This window comes from Rana temporaria, chromosome 5 (genome assembly GCF_905171775.1).
Source record: "Rana temporaria chromosome 5, aRanTem1.1, whole genome shotgun sequence".
Taxonomy (NCBI): domain Eukaryota; kingdom Metazoa; phylum Chordata; class Amphibia; order Anura; family Ranidae; genus Rana; species Rana temporaria.
Genome location: NC_053493.1, coordinates 246,713,190 through 246,731,838, shown reverse-complemented (window position 1 = coordinate 246,731,838; position 18,649 = coordinate 246,713,190). Strand labels below are relative to the sequence as shown.

The following is an 18,649-nucleotide window of genomic DNA, read 5'->3' as shown; positions in this document are numbered from 1 at the left end:
AGCATTTAGATGTAACATTATTTATATGCACTTTCCGCAGCTTCTAGAAGGTATAAATAAACATCTGTATACCCATTAACTAACTGACTGGTTCTGTATGTAGATATTTTTTCTGGCACAGTATGGCTGGGCGTGAAAACCAGATTGCGTCTCTAGGAACAATCCAGTCTTCAAAATCTGATTCCTATGTGTATGGGAAAGAACTTTTAGGTCAAACATACCTTTAGCAAAGAAAATTTCCACGATTGTGGTGCTTTCATTATAAGAAATCAAAGTGATTACTCCTTGTTGTATAAATATAACTGAGCCCAAAAGTAACCACCAACTGTAAATGGGTGTATTGTACCTAAAGTTCCAGTGTACCTAAAGTTACACCCAAGTAGCTGACATTCTTAGATAAATAGTAACTTTAGAATGCACAGAGCAAACTGTAAAACCTTAGCCCTTTGTTCTGATATCATAGAATTTATTTAGGCCTCTACTATGTGAGTGTTCTTTAATAGAGTTGGGCCGAACAATCCCCCACCCCCCCCTGAGCCAGTTGGCCAATATTTTGGAGAATAACATTAACTTCAGCAGGTAATTCTGCAAATCTTAAGTTACTTCTGTAAAATAAAAAAATGATAAAATACCCATCTGAATTGTCTTCTGAAAGTGATATGGGGATGTCGATTTGTTGTGTTGCCCACAGCACTCAATGGTTCTTCCTGCTAAACTCCCTTGTCCTGTACAGATAAGAACCACTGAGCGCTGCAGGGCACCCAGAACATTTCCAGAAGACACTTCAGATGAGGATTATTCAAAAATTAGTTGTGCTTATTGGCACAGCCAGATGGAGAACTAAGTTTTCCCTTTATTCTTTTACAGGGTAACATTATTTCATCAACTTTAGCAAAGTGACAAAGGTCACTTAAAAGGTAACTTTATTTTCTTAATCAGGGTTTTTTTTTTTTTAAAGTTTGTATATTTGGTTCCAATTACAAAGCTAACACATCAAGATAAGGCTACTTATTTAACAAAAGTGACAGTAATTTGAAAATGACATGGCTAAAGTAAAGATTGTTATCCTTTTGTAAAAGCTTTGTGAATTCAGGCATATCTATTTTTATTTACTTAAAATCTTTATTTTTCAATGAATACAGATGAATACAGATTACCCACAATATTACCCACAATATTACCCACATTTTAAATCATGCTGGGCTTTCAAATAAGACTAAAAATAAACATAATATATATATATATATATATATATATATATATATATATATATATATATATATATATATATATATATATATATATATATATATATATATATTTATTTCAAAATGTTTATTAGAGAGGTTAAAAACCCTATTAAAAAAAAAACAAAAAAAATAATAATAAAGCCATAATGAGCAAGTATGTATTGCATACTAGCTCATTATGAAATACTTACCTTTAATCGAAGCCTCCACAGTGGCGCTTGCACACCATTGGGCTGACATCTTCCACAGTGCTTCTGGTCGGAAGCCGCAATGATGTCACTCCCATGCATGCACGTGGAAACCGCCGGTCATGGCACAGGGCCCTGAAGAAATGGCACAGGCTGCCTTTTCTTCAGAACACATGCGCAGATGACGTCAGCGTATATATAGTAAATATCTCCTAAACTGTGCAAGTTTAGGAGATATTTACAGTACCTTCAAGTAAGCCTTATTATAGATTTACCTGTAGGTACAATTAAAAAGGAAGACTTTACTTCCTATTTGAGAGTTTTTCCAAAAAAAAATATGATGTCAAAGAGTAAGAAAGGCCCACAATAGAGGTGGAACATATCAAAGCATCAATGAAAAAACGAAGAGATCTGACTATTACTGTATACCACGCAGTCATCTACAATTACAGAGGATCGCTATATAAAAGTACAACATAGCAACAAAAACTCTTGTAAAAACATACAACAATCCTACGTAGGGGCTCTCAACAAGGGGGGGGGGAATAAAATCTCGACATCCCCATCACCCAGTGGCCAGCTGGCATGGGTCGTGAGTTTACAGAGTGCTCTAAAAAGAGAGCTTTTGAAGTAGCTAGGTAGGATCAAGGAAACAAAAGAAAGGAAAGGAAAAAAGAAGAGAGAGAAAAAAAGGGAAGGGGTGAGAAGAAGAAAAGGTAAAGATAAGAAGATCAGTGAAAGAAAAGGAAAAAAAAAGGTAGCCTGAAATCCCACCTTTTCCGCCCGCACTCCTCAATCAACTGGAAGTTGAAAGTATTTAATCCAAGGATCCCAAACACGGTCAAACCTAGCAGAACTATCTTTCAATATACTGACCAGCTTTTCATTGAGCATGATCCATGTCAGCTTGCATTTTATAACAGCTAGATCTATCACCGATTTCTTCCAGGTGGTCGCTATGCCGATTTTTGCCACAAGAAACATAAAATAAATTAAAGTCTGAGCATGCTTCTAGGTGACAAATCTCACCACCTAAGTCCCGTTACCAAGGTAGCATAAAAAGGCAATTTTGCAGTCAGATAAACAAACAATTTGTACAGTATTGAGATGCCCCCGCCCCCCCTCTGAGTCTCTCCACAGAAACATCTGGATTCATAGGCATAGTGATATCAGCTGTAGCTGCAACAAGCGCAAAAATTGCAGGATCTGTTGCAAGCATCTGCAACTGCTGCACAAAGTTGGAAACAGGACAAATTTCCTTGTGGTTAAGAAAGGGACCTATTCCATACAGACCCTTATTAATCCACCACTGAAAGTTCAAATTAATTTTTAAAAGTGAACATAATAAAGGAAATACATAAAGGGACTTAGAATAAGCATAATTAATCACTAATTCTAGATTTAACAACAACAACAAAAAAAAATTGTATGTTATATTTAACAGTCTTTTTACATGTCATACTTATCTAAACATAATACTGACCTTTATTCCCGACTCTCCTGGATCTCCTAGAACTCCAAGGTAACCCTGAATTAAAAGTATGATAGTCAAAGGAAGGCTTTCAAGTAATAATAAACAAAAAAAATATAATTTATGAGCAAATTTATAATTGTCTCCAAAGCACATAAGATACACCATTTTAAAAAGTTTAATATAAAGTAATGTTTTTTTGCAATATCAAGCAAAGGAAAAGGTTAACTTTGATGTTGATCCCTGAAGCTGCTTATACTTACTTTCCCCCTTGCTGTCACTTTCTCAATGCTTTCCAGGGATACTCAAACTACGGCCCTCCAGCTGTTTTTAGAACTACACATCCCATGAGGCATTGTAACACACCGACCTTCACAGACATGACTAGGCATGATGGGAATTGTAGTTCCTGAACAACTGGAGGGCCGTAGTTTGAAGACCCATGCTTTATTCAGTCAGAGAAGTTAAATAGCATACTTGATACTTCCTGTTATGGGGGAACATGTAAGTCACTCCCCTCTTCCCACATGACCCATAAACACTGTTTATTGAACTCAAACAGTTGTACAAAATTGTATAAGTGCATAAATGTTCACAATTACTGTAATCATATAAAAAACGTGAGTACAAATATGTTTCATAAAATAAAAAAACTGGAACAGTGGCAGCCTCCTGTGTGCTTTTGTTACAACATACATTTTAAACCGAATTGACAAGAAATTGACTAGTACTAGTTAGTCATAACTGTAAGGCTGAGGAGGTCACCCTGAACTTCAATATGGTGATAATTAAACATTCTCAGACCTGCAAACACTATGGGCCAGATTCTCAAAGGCGTTACGACGGCGCAACACCATTTGCGCCGTCGTAACACCTCATCTGGCCCCGGGTATCTATGCGACTGATTCTCAGAATCAGTTGCGCATAGGTACCCATTAGATCTGACATGCGTAAGGCTCTTACGCTGTCAGATCTTAAAAGTAATTTTTTTCCCGCCGCTAGGTGTCGCATCGTCGCTTTTCCCCGTCGTCTATGCAAATGAGGTAAGTACGGCGATTCCCGAACATACGCGAGGTCGACGCAGCGAATTAACGTCGTTTGCGTAGCGTACCCGACGCGTAAGGTTGCCCCTGCTAATTAGCAGGCGCAACCAATGTTAACTATGGCCGTCGTTCCCGCGTCGAATTGAATAAAAATAACGTCGTTTGCGTAAGACGTCCGTGAATGGCGCTGGACGCCATTTACGTATACATCTAGGCAAATGACGTCGGGGCGACGTCATTTAGCGCAATGCACGTCGGGTAATTTACCCGACGGAGCATGCGCAGTACGCTCGGCGCGGGAGCGCGCCTAATTTAAATGGTGCCCGCCCCATTTGAATTGGGCGGGCTTGCGCCGAGCAATCTAACGCTACACCGCCGCAAGTTTACAGGTAAGTGTTCTGAGAATCAGGATTTAAACCTGTAGACCTGCGGCGGTGTAACGTAGAGCTCATACATTACGCTGCCCAGGAGCAGCGCTAATGTATGAGAATCTGGGCCTATATCTACATGTATCCAAATTACAGCATCGCAAATAAAACTATTTCTAAATGAATTTGCTGAAATCTCAACACTTTAAAGCAGAAATTCACCCAAAAGGGGAAGTTCTGTGTGTTTTCCTCCTCCCCCTGTCTTTTTAACAATTGGCAGGGGGTGGGGGGTAGCAGGCACCGGGTTTTGATAGGTATACGCTCCCAATTCTGGTCAGATCATAGACCGCATCCTTCTGGGGCCTGTGAGACCATTCACAAAGCACAGCATGGCTCGCACATGCGCAGTGAGAAGCCGGCTGCAAAGCCGCAAAATACCGGTGCCTGGATCCGAAGGCTACTGAAGGATCGGATCGGGTGAGGACAGAGCTGGATTCCTGAACAACAGCATTTGTAGCTGCTGACATTACATTTTTGGGGGGAAACGGTCTTTAAAGTCTTTAAAGACTTTTCTCACGTTGCTTGTTGTTATCCTGTCTAAACATAGGCATACCTCTTTTACAATCAGAAACTGAAATACTTTCAAATCAATCTCAATTACCCATAGCCCACTCTAACTACCAATATTTCAGGAAACCTCTGTCCTACTGCCCCCTCTCCTGAAAACTTTAAACGTTCACATACTGGGGCAGTAGGAACTAGAAGTATTACACTTTTTGAACAGACATTTTGCAAGTGTGTGCATTGATCATTAGTTTCCATGCTACTAAATATAATATTTAAGACTGTACACATGTGATTATTACAATTCACTTTGGATAAAAACTGAATGGTAGAACGTGACATTGTGAGAAGTAATTTGAATAACGTATATTGTAAATATAAACAAAGAATTTGCTAGAGTATTACCAAATATCCCCTTTCTCCTTGGCTTCCTGAAAATCCTGGCCCACCTTTATCCCCCTGTGAAGATAGAATATATGTGTTATTGTTATGTTCCTGTAAACAAATGTGAATATCATAGCTTGGAAAAGCCAAATGTTCAATCAAAATGTACACTATTATATTCATATGCTATTTTCTCAGGTATTTTTTTTACTTGCAGTATGCAGTTTCAACAACATTTCAGGTTGTCCCATTATTCCTAAAATAAGAAGTATTGGAAAACATGCTCAACTGGTAACTTACTATTTGCCTTGTAGTCAATGACATAACCACTTGAACTCAAATAGCTGGATTCACGTAGGGCGGCGTATTTTTGAGCCGGCGTAGCGTATCGTATTTACGATACGCCGCCGTAAGTCAGAGAGGCAAGTGCTGTATTCACAAAGCACTTGCCTTCTAAGTTACGGCGGCGTAGCGTAAATGGGCCGGCGTAAGCGCGCTTAATTCAAATTGTGAAGAGGTGGGCGTGTTTTATGTAAATAAACCATGACCGGACCTGATTGACGTTTTTAACGAACGGCGCATGCGCCGTCCGTGGACATATCCCAGTGTGCATTGCTCCAAAGTATGCCGCAAGGACTTATTGGTTTCGACGTGAACGTAAATTACGTCCAGCCCCATTCACGGACGACTTAAACAACGTAACATTTTCAAAATTTGACGCGGGAACGACGTCCATACTTAACATTGGCTAGGCCAGCTTTTTCTTCGACTAACTTTACGCCTGAAAACGCCTTACGTAAACGGCGTATCTTTACTGCGACGGGCAAGCGTACGTTCGTGAATAGGTGTATCTCGCTGATTTACACATTCTAGGCGTAAATCAGTGTTCACGCCCCTAGCGCAGGCTGTCGTATCTTAGCTACATTTAAGTGTATCTCATTTTGACAATACACTTAAAGATACGACGGATTAGATTCAGAGTTACGACAGCGTATCTACTGATACGCCGGTTTAACTCCTTGTGAATCTAGCTAAAAGTGCTACTACACTTATGCCCTGTACACAGGATCGGTTTGTCTGATGAAAACGAACCGATGGATTTTTTCATCAGATATCCGATGAAGCTGACTTTTATCAGTCTTGCCTACACACCATCAGTTAAAAATCTGATTGTGTCCAACGCGGTGACGTAAAACACAACGACGTGCAAAGAAAAATTAAGTTTAATGCTTCCGAGCATGCGTCGACTTGATTCTGAGCATGCGTGGATTTTTAACCAATGGATTTCCCCACAGACGTTCGTTTTTTTTCTATCAGTTTTTTAACCATACGAAAAATTAAAAACAGGTTCTATTTTTTTCACCAATGGAAAAAAAACTGATGGGGCCCACACACGATCGGTTCGTCCGATGAAAACGATCCATCGGTCCGTTTTCATCAGATGAACCGATCGTGTGTACAGGGCATAAAACTACATTCCCCATCAAATATGCTGTACTTTTATTTTTCTCCAAATTTTAAAAAACAAAAAAAACTATCTAAATGAAGATACATGCAGAAGAACTTCCATAGGTTTAAAGGGTAATGTGGTTAACAGGAGCCAACAAAAAGCAGAACCTATAAGAAAATTTGTCTATAACTGATAAGAGTGCAGCCTAAAATCAGACCGTGAGAAAAGATGCTATGTGTTTCAATATAATTTTCAGGTCATTGGGAGTCAGGTGTTTGTGGCTACCCCAAACCTTTTGCAGGTAAAAAGGTTTTTATGCTTAAACAAATGCGTTACAATCAGATGAACTGAAACAATATTAAAGGGGTAGTAAAGGTTTGTTTTTAATTTTCTAAATAGGTTCCTTTAAGCTAGTGCATTGTTGGTTCACTTACCTTTTCCTTCGATTTCCCTTCTAAATGTTTTTATCTTTGTCTGAATTTCTCACTTCCTGTTTCTCCTCAGTAAGCTTGCCCCCATCATCCAAGCTGCTCTGGCTGGGGGTTAGTCAGCCAGAACAGCTTACTGAGGAGGAACAGGAAGTGAGAAATTCAGACAAAGAAGACAAAGAAAAAACATTTGGAAGGGAAATCGAAGAAATAGGTAAGTGAACCAACAATGCACTAGCTTAAAGGAACCTATTTAGAAAATAAAAAACAAACCTTTACAATCGAAAAAAGGAAAAACCGCGCTACTACACAAATGAACTAAAGGCAGCAGCTAACGTGCGATACACACAATAGACAATGAAAAATAAAAAGCCGCGCCACAAAACTCTAAACCATAATATAAACCAATAAATCAGTAAAGAAAAATATTTTTAGGATTGAGCCCAAAAAAAAGAGATTTTTAATACAGCTTACCTGTAAAATCTTTTTCTTGGAGTACATCACGGGACACAGAGCGGCATATTCATTACTATATGGGTTATATGGAGTACCTTCAGGTGATGGACACTGGCAATCTCAAACAGGAAATGCCCCTCCCTATATAACCCCCTCCCATAGAAGGAGTACCTCAGTTTTGTAGCAAGCAGTATGCCTCCCAAAATGGTCCCCAAAAGAGGGGTGGGAGCTCTGTGTCCCGTGATGTACTCCAAGAAAAAGATTTTACAGGTAAGCTGTATTAAAAATCTCTTTTTCTTTATCGTACATCACGGGACACAGAGCGGCATATTCATTACTATATGGGATGTCCCAAAGCAATGCTTACAATGAGGGGAGGGAGAACATCTCCAAGACAAAAGGATTTAATTTAGAGATATACTCAAATCATAATAAATCCAACTTAGTTGAGAAAAATAATTTTAAATTTTAAATTTAACTCAAAAAGGGGAGCCCCCGGAATCCGAGGGTCTCAAACTGCAGCCTGCAGCACTGCCTGCCCAAAGGCTGTATCAGTACGTCCAACTGGTAGAATTTTGTAAACGTGTGGACAGAAGACCAGGTTGCCGCCTTGCAAACTTGAGCCATAGAGATCTGGTGGTGTGCTGCCCAGGAGGCGCCCATGGCCCTAGTAGAATGAGCCTTTAATGATAACGGAGGAGGCAACCCCTTCAAGCCGTAGGCCTGAGTGATTAACTGCTTAATCCACCTTGAGATGGTGGATTTTGCAGCTGCCTGCCCCTTCTTGGGCCCATCCGGTAAAATGAACAACACATCTGTTTTCCGGATCTTCTCTGTAGCTTTAAGATAGGCCCTCATGGCCCTGACAATATCCAAGGTATGCAGCAACCCTTCCTTTCTGGAAGTAGGTTTAGGAAAGAAGGATGGTAATACCAAATCCTGGTTTAGATGAAAACTGGATATAACCTTTGGTAGGAAGGAAGGATTAGGGCGGAGAACGACCTTGTCCTTATGTAAAATAAGATATGGTTCCTTACAGGATAAGGCTGCCAGTTCCGATACTCTTCTGGCGGAAACTATGGCGACCAAAAATACTAACTTCCTTGTCAGTAGAACCAAAGGAATTTCAGCCAACGGCTCAAAAGGTTGTTTCTGTAAACTTGACAGAACAAGATTTAAATCCCACGGACAAAGCGGGGATTTAACTGGAGGATTAATACGTAAGACCCCTTGAATGAAGGTCTTAACTAACGAGTGGGTGGCCAGCGGCCGCTGAAACCACACTGAAAAAGCTGAAATCTGTCCCTTGATTGTGCTTAATGCCAGTCCTTTATTCACTCCGAGCTGGAGAAAACGTAATACTCTATCGATGGTAAATTTGCGAGAAAGCCATCGCTTGGACTCACACCAACCTACATAGGCCTTCCAGACCCTGTAGTAAATCACCCTAGAGACCGGTTTCCTGGCTCTGATTAGGGTAGAGATGACTTTCTGAGACAGACCTCTACCCCTGAGAATCAGGGATTCAGCCTCCAGGCCGTCAAATTTAGATGCCGTAAGGCAGGGTGGAGGATCGGACCTTGCGATAGCAGGTCTGGCCGTAGAGGAAGAGTCCAAGGGTCTCCCACTACCATCTTTAGGATTAGTGAATACCATGCCCTTCTGGGCCATGCTGGAGCTACCAGGATAACTTGTATGTGCTCCACCCTGATCCTGCGCAGCAGGCGGGGTAGTAACTGGAGCGGGGGAAAAGCATAAAGAAGTTTGAACTGATGCCAAGGGCAAACCAGCGCATCGGTTCCGCAGGCCATCGGATCCCTTGAGCGGGATATGAACCTGTCTAGCTTCTTGTTGAGTCTCGATGCCATGACATCCACGTCCGGCACTCCCCATCTTTGGCAGAGTGCTTGAAAGATTTGTGGATGTAGAGACCATTCCCCCGGCAACAGAGTCTGGCGACTTAAGAAGTCCGCCTGAAGGTTGTCCACTCCTGGAATGAATATTGCCGATATGCAGGGCACATGAGCCTCTGCCCATAGGAGAATCAAGCTCACCTCTCTCTGAGCGGCTTGACTCTTGGTTCCCCCTTGGTGATTTATGTATGCCACGGCCGTGGCATTGTATGATTGAATTCTCACCGGGAACCCCTGCAATTTGGACTCCAAGCCCTGAGGGCTAGTCGAGCAGCTCTGAGCTCCAAGATATTGATGGGCAACTGCCTCTCTGGCTTTGCCCAAGTACCCTGGCGAGTGCAACCATCCAAAATTGCTCCCCAGCCCGTCAGGCTGGCGTCTGTGGTTACTATCTTCCAAGCCACTGGACTGAAAGACTTCCCCTTCACTAGATTCTGAGGGTCTAACCACCAACACAGACTTTGTCGGACTCTTGATGAGAACGGCAAAGGGATATCCAAGGCCTGTGGCCTCCTGCTCCATGCTGACAGGATGGCTGCCTGCAGGATGCGAGTGTGGCTCTGGGCGTACGGTACCGCCTCGAATGTGGCCACCATCTTGCCTAGTAACCGCATACATAGGCGAATAGTCGGTTCCTTTTTGCTTAGAACCAGTAGGATTAATTCCTTGATGGCTTTGACCTTCATCAGAGGTAGAAACACCCTTTGTTGTTCTGTGTCTAACCTCATGCCGAGATATTCCAACTGCCTTGTGGGCTGGAATGCTGACTTTTCTCGATTTAGGACCCAGCCGAACCTCTCGAGGTATTGGACCATGAGGGCCACTGCTCGTTCCAAGCCAGGAGACGAGTGATCTATGACTAGGAGGTCGTCCAGGTACGCTAGGATCGTGACCCCTTGGATCCTTAGCTTGGCTAGGATTGGGGCTAGGACCTTCGTGAACACCCGGGGGGCCGTAGCCAACCCAAAGGGAAGCGCCACGAACTGGAAATGACGCGAAGCCACCATAAAGCGTAGATATCTTTGATGTGGCTGATAAATTGGAACATGAAGGTAGGCATCCTTTATGTCTATGGAAGCCATGAAGTCGTCCTTTTGGAGTGTGGCAGCTGCTGACCGCACGGATTCCATCCGAAATGAGCGGACCTTTAGGTATGCATTTACCATCTTTAGGTCCAAAATTGGCCTGACATCTCCATTGGACTTTGGGACGATGAATAGGTTGGAGCAGAAACCCAGCCCTTGTTCTAGGACTGGTACCTCTATTATTACTTCCTGGGAGAGTAGATGATTTAATGCCGTCATTAATGCGGCTCCCTTCTCCGGATCGTTTGGAATCCTTGACTCCTGGAAATGAGGAGGAGGAAACCTTAGGAAGTCTAATTTGTAGCCCGTGGCCACGGAAGACCGTACCCACTTGTCGGGAATGCTGGCTTCCCAAACCTCTGAAAAGAGACGCAGCCTTCCCCCCACCTTCGTGGGTGGGGGCGCCCCTTCATAAGGTCGGCTTGGGGGCTGGTTTTGCTGGTTTGCGAAACCACTGCTTCTTGCCTCTAGCAGCCTGTCCCTGCGATCTGCTGTTGAAGTTAAAGTTTGATCTTGCAGGAGGCCGTCGATACTGTTTGGCATTAGAGGGCCCCTGCCCAGGGGAGTGCTGTCGTTTAAACGCAGGCCCCTGAAACTTCTTCTTGGTTGGCAAAAGAGTACTTTTGCCGCTTGAAATGGTCTGAATGTATTTATCCAGGTCTTCTCTGAAGAGTCGTCCTCCATGGAAGGGGAACCCTACCAGGAGCTTCTTGCATGGGGGCTCGGCCTCCCAGCTTTTTAACCATAAGAGTCTTCTCATATGGATAAGGGATAACGATAAACGTGACGCTTGCTGGATAGAATCCTTAATCGCATCTACCGTAAAGCGTATGGCCCTAGGGACATCCGAAAATTCTTCTGCCTGCTGGGCAGGAATAAGTTTAAGCATCTGCTTAGTTTGATCCGATAATGCTTGTGCAACCCCAATCGCAGCCACAGCTGGCTGCACTACTGCCCCTGCAGTAGTGAAGGAGTTTTTAAGTAGTGCTTCCAAGCGTTTATCAACCGGATCCTTGAACACCTGTATGTTTTCTACAGGGCATGTTAAAGATTTGTTAACACATGAGATGGCTGCGTCCACCGCAGGGGTTGCCCATCTCTTGGAAAATGTATCTTCCATAGGATATAAGGCAGAGAATCTTTTAGGTGGTAAAAAGATTCTATCTGGCTTGATCCAATCTTGGAACAAAACTTCCTCTAGCAGAGGATGGATCGGAAAAACTGCGTTGTTTTGAGGCGCCCTTAGTGAGCCCAAAGCTGAAACAGTCGATACTTGGAGATCTGGTACTGGCAAGTTGAAAGCACTATGGACCAAGTCCGTTAAGGCTTGAACCCACCAGCTCTCCCTTTGGGAGACTGCCCCAGACTCCCCTGTATCCGGATCCTCGATCCCCGAACCTGCTTGGTCCTTGTCCAAGAGGTCTTCCAATTCCCCTGCGGAAAGGACCTCCTCCTCAGAGGGTCCACGCTCGGGCGACAGAGATCTATTCCAATTTCTGCCCCGCAGAGCCATGGTTATCATTTTTTCTATTGTTTTTTCCATCTCCTTTAAAGAGGTGGACAATACCTCGTCCGTGACCACCCTAGGGTTGGACTGACCCGAGCCAGCTCCAGCCCCAGATCCCGATGGCCCCAAGGCTCCCTCTCGGGAAAGCAGCGGCATAATTTTTTCCGAGACCTCAGACTCTCTGGGGGAATCCCCACCTCTTGTACCCTCTGACCCGGATGCCATGGTACAATACCGAGGTACGCCCGCTAACTTATCGGTGTTTGGAACTATAAACAGTTATTGCCCAAAAACCCGTTTGGGGGATAAAAAAATGCCTTCTCTCCCTTTAATGGATCTTTTTTTTTTTTTTTTTTTCAAACCCAAGAAAGAAAAAACATTCTGTCCCCCTTAGTAGTATTGCCAAAAAAGACTGCTGAGATAGAAAAGAACAGCCTATTTCTAGGCTTCAAGACAGTCTTATGAAGACTGTAATATCTTTTTTGGCCACTGTGTGTCCTCTGCGCCCCGTGCTGCCGCTCTGGTCTCTTCCTCCTCAGTTCCAGCATGAACTGAGCTGATGGAACGAAAGGAAGGGCCGCCCCTTCCTTAAACCAACTGACCCGCCCTTCCCCCCTCAGCTAACGGCGCGAAATTGCGCCCATAACACGGGGACGCGCGCGCCCGCCGACGGGGGGGGGATGGGGGGAAGGGAGCCCACGAGGAGGCCAGCGTTTGCCTGTCATCCAGGCTAGGAGGAAGAACCAATGCAGCATCGCCTGGAGGCTTGCAGGTAAGCACAGCTCTCTTGAACACACACACACAGCCACTCAATGCTTTTCAATACTACCAGGGAGGTCACCTCTTATGGGGAAATAACACATAGAGACATCCTATCATTAAGATATGTGACTTACTTTGCCAGATGCAGCGCATAACTTTAGGCATGTCCCCTGTGACCCCCCAGAAAAACCTGCTAAGAACCAAGTTCCGCAAGTTTCCCCTCACTTACCTGCTCCATGCCGCAGGACTTTGCCAAGCAAGAGGCCCAATCTTCCCCCATCTCCGTGGGGCGTCTAGACCTTCAGGCCCTGGGTTCCTATGAAGGATCCACTGTCCTGGGCCCATATAGCACTCTGGCAACAGAAACATTAGGCCCCCAAAGGTTTCTAAGTTCTGGGCCCAGGGTCCAGCTCTCTAAAAAGAAAAGCATTATGGGCTATACCCCAAGGGTTTGGGGTCCGGTTACTGACCACTTTAGCGCTGAGGCCGTTGGACAGAACCGGTTAGCTCACCTAATCCCAAGGATGCGGAGGCAAGCTAAACCATGACCAACACCTAAGACACTGGCGTAAAAACTGAGGTACTCCTCCTTTGGGAGGGGGTTATATAGGGAGGGGCATTTCCTGTTTGAGATTGCCAGTGTCCATCACCTGAAGGTACTCCATATAACCCATATAGTAATGAATATGCCGCTCTGTGTCCCGTGATGTACGATAAAGAAAATCTATAACAGCCAACAGGTCTCAATGGGGGTCGATTGAGAACGTCCGACTAGTGACAAAACGCGTCTGGGAGGCTACGTCAGTGACGTCACCACGCTAAGGAGGAGGGCTCCTTCAAGCCGGCCGTCCTTTTGAAAATATCTCGATTACACGCTGTTTTTATTTCATGATTTTGTAAGTACATTACTTTTTTTATTAAACTGTTACCCTGCGGTATTACGCTATTGCGTCCTTCTTTTGTATCCTTATGATCCATTAATTGGGGAGGCTACTGGTCCATCCGTCAGTGTTGGGGAGCCATAATCCGTGGCTGAACTGCAGTCCACCGCTAGGAGTATTTATGCTTTGAGTCCTGGAGAGACGAATTGCTCCATCCAGTGTCCCTGAGGTATCAAAGGCCGTGGCTGGGCTATAGCCAATTGTTTGGAAAAGCTTGCCATCTGGTAAGCTGCTTAAGATTGCGGTGGAGGGCTGGCACTGATTGTATGCATGTCACCTGGTGATCTGGAGTTCAGAAGTGTGGGCCAGATCCACAAAAACCTGACGTAACTTAAAAAATCCAATTTAAGTTACACTGCCTTAAAGTTTCTACCTAAGTGCCTGATCCACAAAGCACTTATCTAGAAATTTCAGGCTGTGTAACTAAAATTCCGCCGGCGCAAGGCGTTCCTATTCAAATGGGGCGAGTCCCATTTAAATGAGGCGCGCTCCCGCGCCGGCCGTACTGCGCATGCGCGAAGTTACGTTACGCCGAGTTTTTGAGGATCGCGACGGCTTAAAGTTGCGTCGGGGAAAAAAAAATGACAGCGGCATGCATTCCTGAGGGAGAACTCCATGCCAATTTTCAAAGAAAAAAACGGCATGGGTTCCCCCCCCAGGAGCATACCAGGCCCTTAGGTCTGGCATGGGTTGTAAGGAGACCACCCCACGCCGAAAAATTGACGTAGGGGGTCCCCCTACAATCCATACCAGACCCGTATCCAAAGCACGCTACCCGGCCGGCCAGGAAAGGAGTGGGGACGAGCGAGCGCCCCCCCCCCTCCTGAGCCGTGCCAGGCCGCGTGCCCTCAACATGGGGGGGTTGGGTGCTCTGGGGCAGGGGGGCGCACTGCGGGCCCCCCCACCCCAGAGCACCCTGTCCCCATGTTGATGAGGACAGGACCTCTTCCCGACAACCCTTGCCATTGGTTGTCGGGGTCTGCGGGCGGAGGCTTATCGGAATCTGGGAGTCCCCTTTAATAAGGGGGCCCCCAGATACCGGCCCCCCACCCTAAGTGAATGGATATGGGGTACATCGTACCCCTATCCATTCACCTGGAGGCAAAAAGTAAAAGTTAATAAACACACAACACAAGGCTTTTTAAAATATTTTATTATTCTGCTCCGGACGCCCCCCCTGTCTTCGTTATTAGCTCAATTACCAGGGGGGGCTTCTTCTTCCACTCTCCGGGGGTCTTCCGCTCTCCGGGGGGGCTTCTCCGGACTCCGGGGGGGCTTCTCCGGACTCCGGGGGGCTTCTTCCATCTTCTCCCCTCTTCCGCTCTTGACTCGGCGAACCCCGGTTCTTGTGCAGCTGTCCGGTGCCTTCTTCTTCAGCGCTGGCTGCCTGCTATGTTTGTGTGTTAGCTCGATTTCAAACAGGCAGCCGGCGCGGTCTTCTGTGACGTCAGGGTCTTCTGTTCTTCTCCCCTCTTCCGATGTTGACTCGTCGCCTGTTGTCGCTGTAATGATGGAAGCGCGCCTTGCATCACATTTATATAGGCATCACCGTCCCATCATGCTCCGGTAGGTACCCACGTGGTGGGTGCACGTGGGTAGGCACCCACCACGTGGGTACCTACCGGAGCATGATGGGACGGTGATGCCTATATAAATGTGATGCAAGGCGCGCTTCCATCATTACAGCGACAACAGGCGACGAGGCAACATCGGAAGACCAGAAGACCCTGGCGTCACAGAAGACCGTGCCGGCTGCCTGTTTGAAATCGAGCTAACACACAAACATAGCAGGCAGCCAGCGCTGAAGAAGAAGGCACCGGAGAGCTGCAGAAGAACCGGGGTTCGCCGAGTCAAGAGCGGAAGAGGGGAGAAGATGGAAGAAGCCCCCCGGAGTCCGGAGAAGCCCCCCCGGAGTCCGGAGAAGCCCCCCCGGAGAGCGGAAGACCCCCCGGAGAGCGGAAGACCCCCGGAGAGCGGAAGACCCCCGGAGAGTGGAAGAAGAAGCCCCCCCTGGTAAAAGAGCTAATAACGAAGACAGGGGGGGCGTCCGGAGCAGAATAATAAAATATTTTAAAAAGCCTTGTGTTGTGTGTTTATTAACTTTTACTTTTTGCCTCCAGGTGAATGGATAGGGGTACGATGTACCCCATATCCATTCACTTAGGGTGGGGGGCCGGTATCTGGGGGCCCCCTTATTAAAGGGGACTCCCAGATTCCGATAAGCCCCCCCCCGCATACCCCGACAACCAATGGCAAGGGTTGTTGGGAAGAGGTCCTGTCCTCATCAACATGGGGACAGGGTGCTCTGGGGTGGGGGGGCCCGCAGTGCGCCCCCCTGCCCCAGAGCACCCAACCCCCCCATGTTGAGGGCATGCGGCCTGGCACGGCTCAGGAGGGGGGGGGGCGCTCGCTCGTCCCCACTCCCTTCCTGGCTGGCCGGGTAGCGTGCTTTGGATACGGGTCTGGTATGGATTGTAGGGGACCCCCTACGTCGATTTTTCGGCGTAGGGGGGGTCCCCTTACAACCCATACCAGACCTAAGGGCCTGGTATGCTCCTGGGGGGGAACCCATGCCGGTTTTGTTTTTTACAAATTGACGTGGAGTTCTCCCTCGGGAAAGCATACCAAATGCCGTCGCTGGAATGGGCCTTTACAAGGTGTGACTAACTTTACACTTTGTAAAACGAGCCCTAATTTTACACTTGCAAAATAACACTTACGGCGCAAAAAGGAAGCTAGAAAGCTTTGTGGATCGCCTTAAGTGCTAATTTGCATACTAGCAACGGCATTTCGACTCGAAATGCCCCCAGCGGCGGATGCGGTACTGCATCCTAAAATTAGGCAGTGTAATTCAATTACACATGCCGGATCTTCTGTCTAACTTTGGAAAAAGCCTTTTGAGGATCGTTTCCAAAGTTACACACAGACTGAACAGCAGTTAAGTCGGAGTATCTCTTTTGAGGATCTGGCCCTATAATCCTAACATACTAACCTATATGGAGTCTCCATCTGCAGCATAATGAACAGTGTATATTCAGCATTACCAACACTCACTGCACCTGTTGGCTGTTATAGATTTTTTTGGGCTCAAACCTTTACAATCCCTTTAACAGTTTTTGTATGCGAAGGTTGGCCTTCTAAATATTTTAATTTCTGGATATAAAAATATGTTCAAGTTAAAGTATTTAAATAGTAAAACTTGACAAGAGCTCCTCTAACGCGTATGGTCCTAAAGTGATTATAAAGGCAGAAGGTTTTTATCTTAGTGCATTCTATGCATTAAGATAAAAAGCCTTCTATGTGCAGAAGCCCCCCTCTGCCCCCCTAATACAAACCTGAGCCCCATCTAGATTCAGAGATATTGTAGGAATGTCTCGGCTGCTCGGGACTTCCCACTCTTTATTGGCTGAGTTAGCAGTGTGGCGCCATTGGCTCGCGCTGCTGTCAAAGTCAGTCAGCCAATGAGAAGAGAAAGCGTGCAGCGCTGGGCCACGGCTCTGTGTCTGAATGGCTACAGGGAGCTTTGATTCGGCTCGGGTGCCCCCATAGCAAACTGCTTGCTGTGGAGGCACTCAACAGGAGGGAGGGGCCAGGAGCACCAAAGAGGGACCCGAGAAGAGGAGGATCCAGGCCTCTCTGTACCAATCAACTGCACAGTGCAGGTAAGTATAACATGTTTGTAATTTTTACTTAAAAAAAAACAAGACTTTATAATTGCTTTAAAGTGTTTGTTACCCCAGAATTTCACATTCCTGATATGTGCCTGTTGTACCATGTACTTGTATGGGAAAGTATCCTGTTCTCTTTGCATTGCTTTCTTTGTGGGAAATCCCAAGTGTATCTGTCAGTCCCTCTGCTTTCCTAATAAAAATTGACCACACTAAGAAGGAGATCTCACTGTGGTCAGTTCTCTAGCTATGCTGGGAACTCAGTCTGCTCTCCTCCAATGATCAGACATGTCCTGAAACACTCCAGCTGCACAGCCATTTGCAGAAATTGAGAGATTCAGTGTGCTATTGCTTCTCTTCCCCCAGCTCTTATGCAGCTGAGAACAGAGGGTACGTGATCATTTATAAAAAAGGAAAAAAGGTATTTATAATTTTTTTAAAATCTATTCATACACGTTTTGCTTTTTGTTACAATTTTAAACTGAATGGGATGTTTTACAAAGTGATCGTTTACAATAACTTTAATAGTGACTGGGAAAAGCAGTTGAATGTTTCACCTAGAATACCACCAAAGTAGAATACTACTTCCAAAACAATCAAATGGCAAAAAATAACAAGCCCTCTCCCATGGCCCAGCCACAGAGATAAGCCAGATCTCTATAAGATTCATCACAAAGTCATGATACTGGATACAATGGACCACATAGAGACCTCTCTATACAACTTATTGGTGAATTTGATAAATTCCAGGGAAGAGACACGTTTCCCTATGAATCAGAAAACATAAGACTATAGAAATGTCCTGTATATGGCTTGATACATTGGGTTCCTAAATGAACCACAGAAATCTTTCACAAACAAATGCAATTCAGATACAAGCAGAGGCCATACTTTTTCCATAAGAAAGGTAATATAGCACATGTAATATATATGTATTTAGGTTTATGTTTTTTCATTTCCTAACATCTCTGTATAATGTTGTGTGACCTTTCATGCTATCCAGTATTTTGTTAGCATGGAACTTTACTACACACAATATTGGATGATAATAAAAAACAATCTATTACCATAAATTCTACAATGTGCTATATCCTACATTATAAATGAGTAAAATCAACTTTTACATAAAATAAGCCAGCTTATGAAATATCACACTAGTGGAAAATCTTTG

At 45.0% G+C, this 18,649-nt stretch overlaps 1 protein-coding gene across 1 annotated transcript in view; it reads right to left on the bottom strand.

Annotated features, from left to right (window-relative positions):
• Positions 1-18,649, bottom strand: part of LOC120940694 (collagen alpha-1(IX) chain-like) — a 145,588-nt gene that overhangs the window by 36,472 nt on the left and 90,467 nt on the right. The window contains exons 16-17 of the mRNA XM_040353686.1: positions 5,290-5,343; positions 2,922-2,966 (exon numbers count right to left, since the gene is read on the bottom strand). Of these exons, the coding sequence (XP_040209620.1) occupies positions 2,922-2,966; positions 5,290-5,343 (99 nt within the window). The remainder of the gene's footprint in view (positions 1-2,921; positions 2,967-5,289; positions 5,344-18,649) is intronic.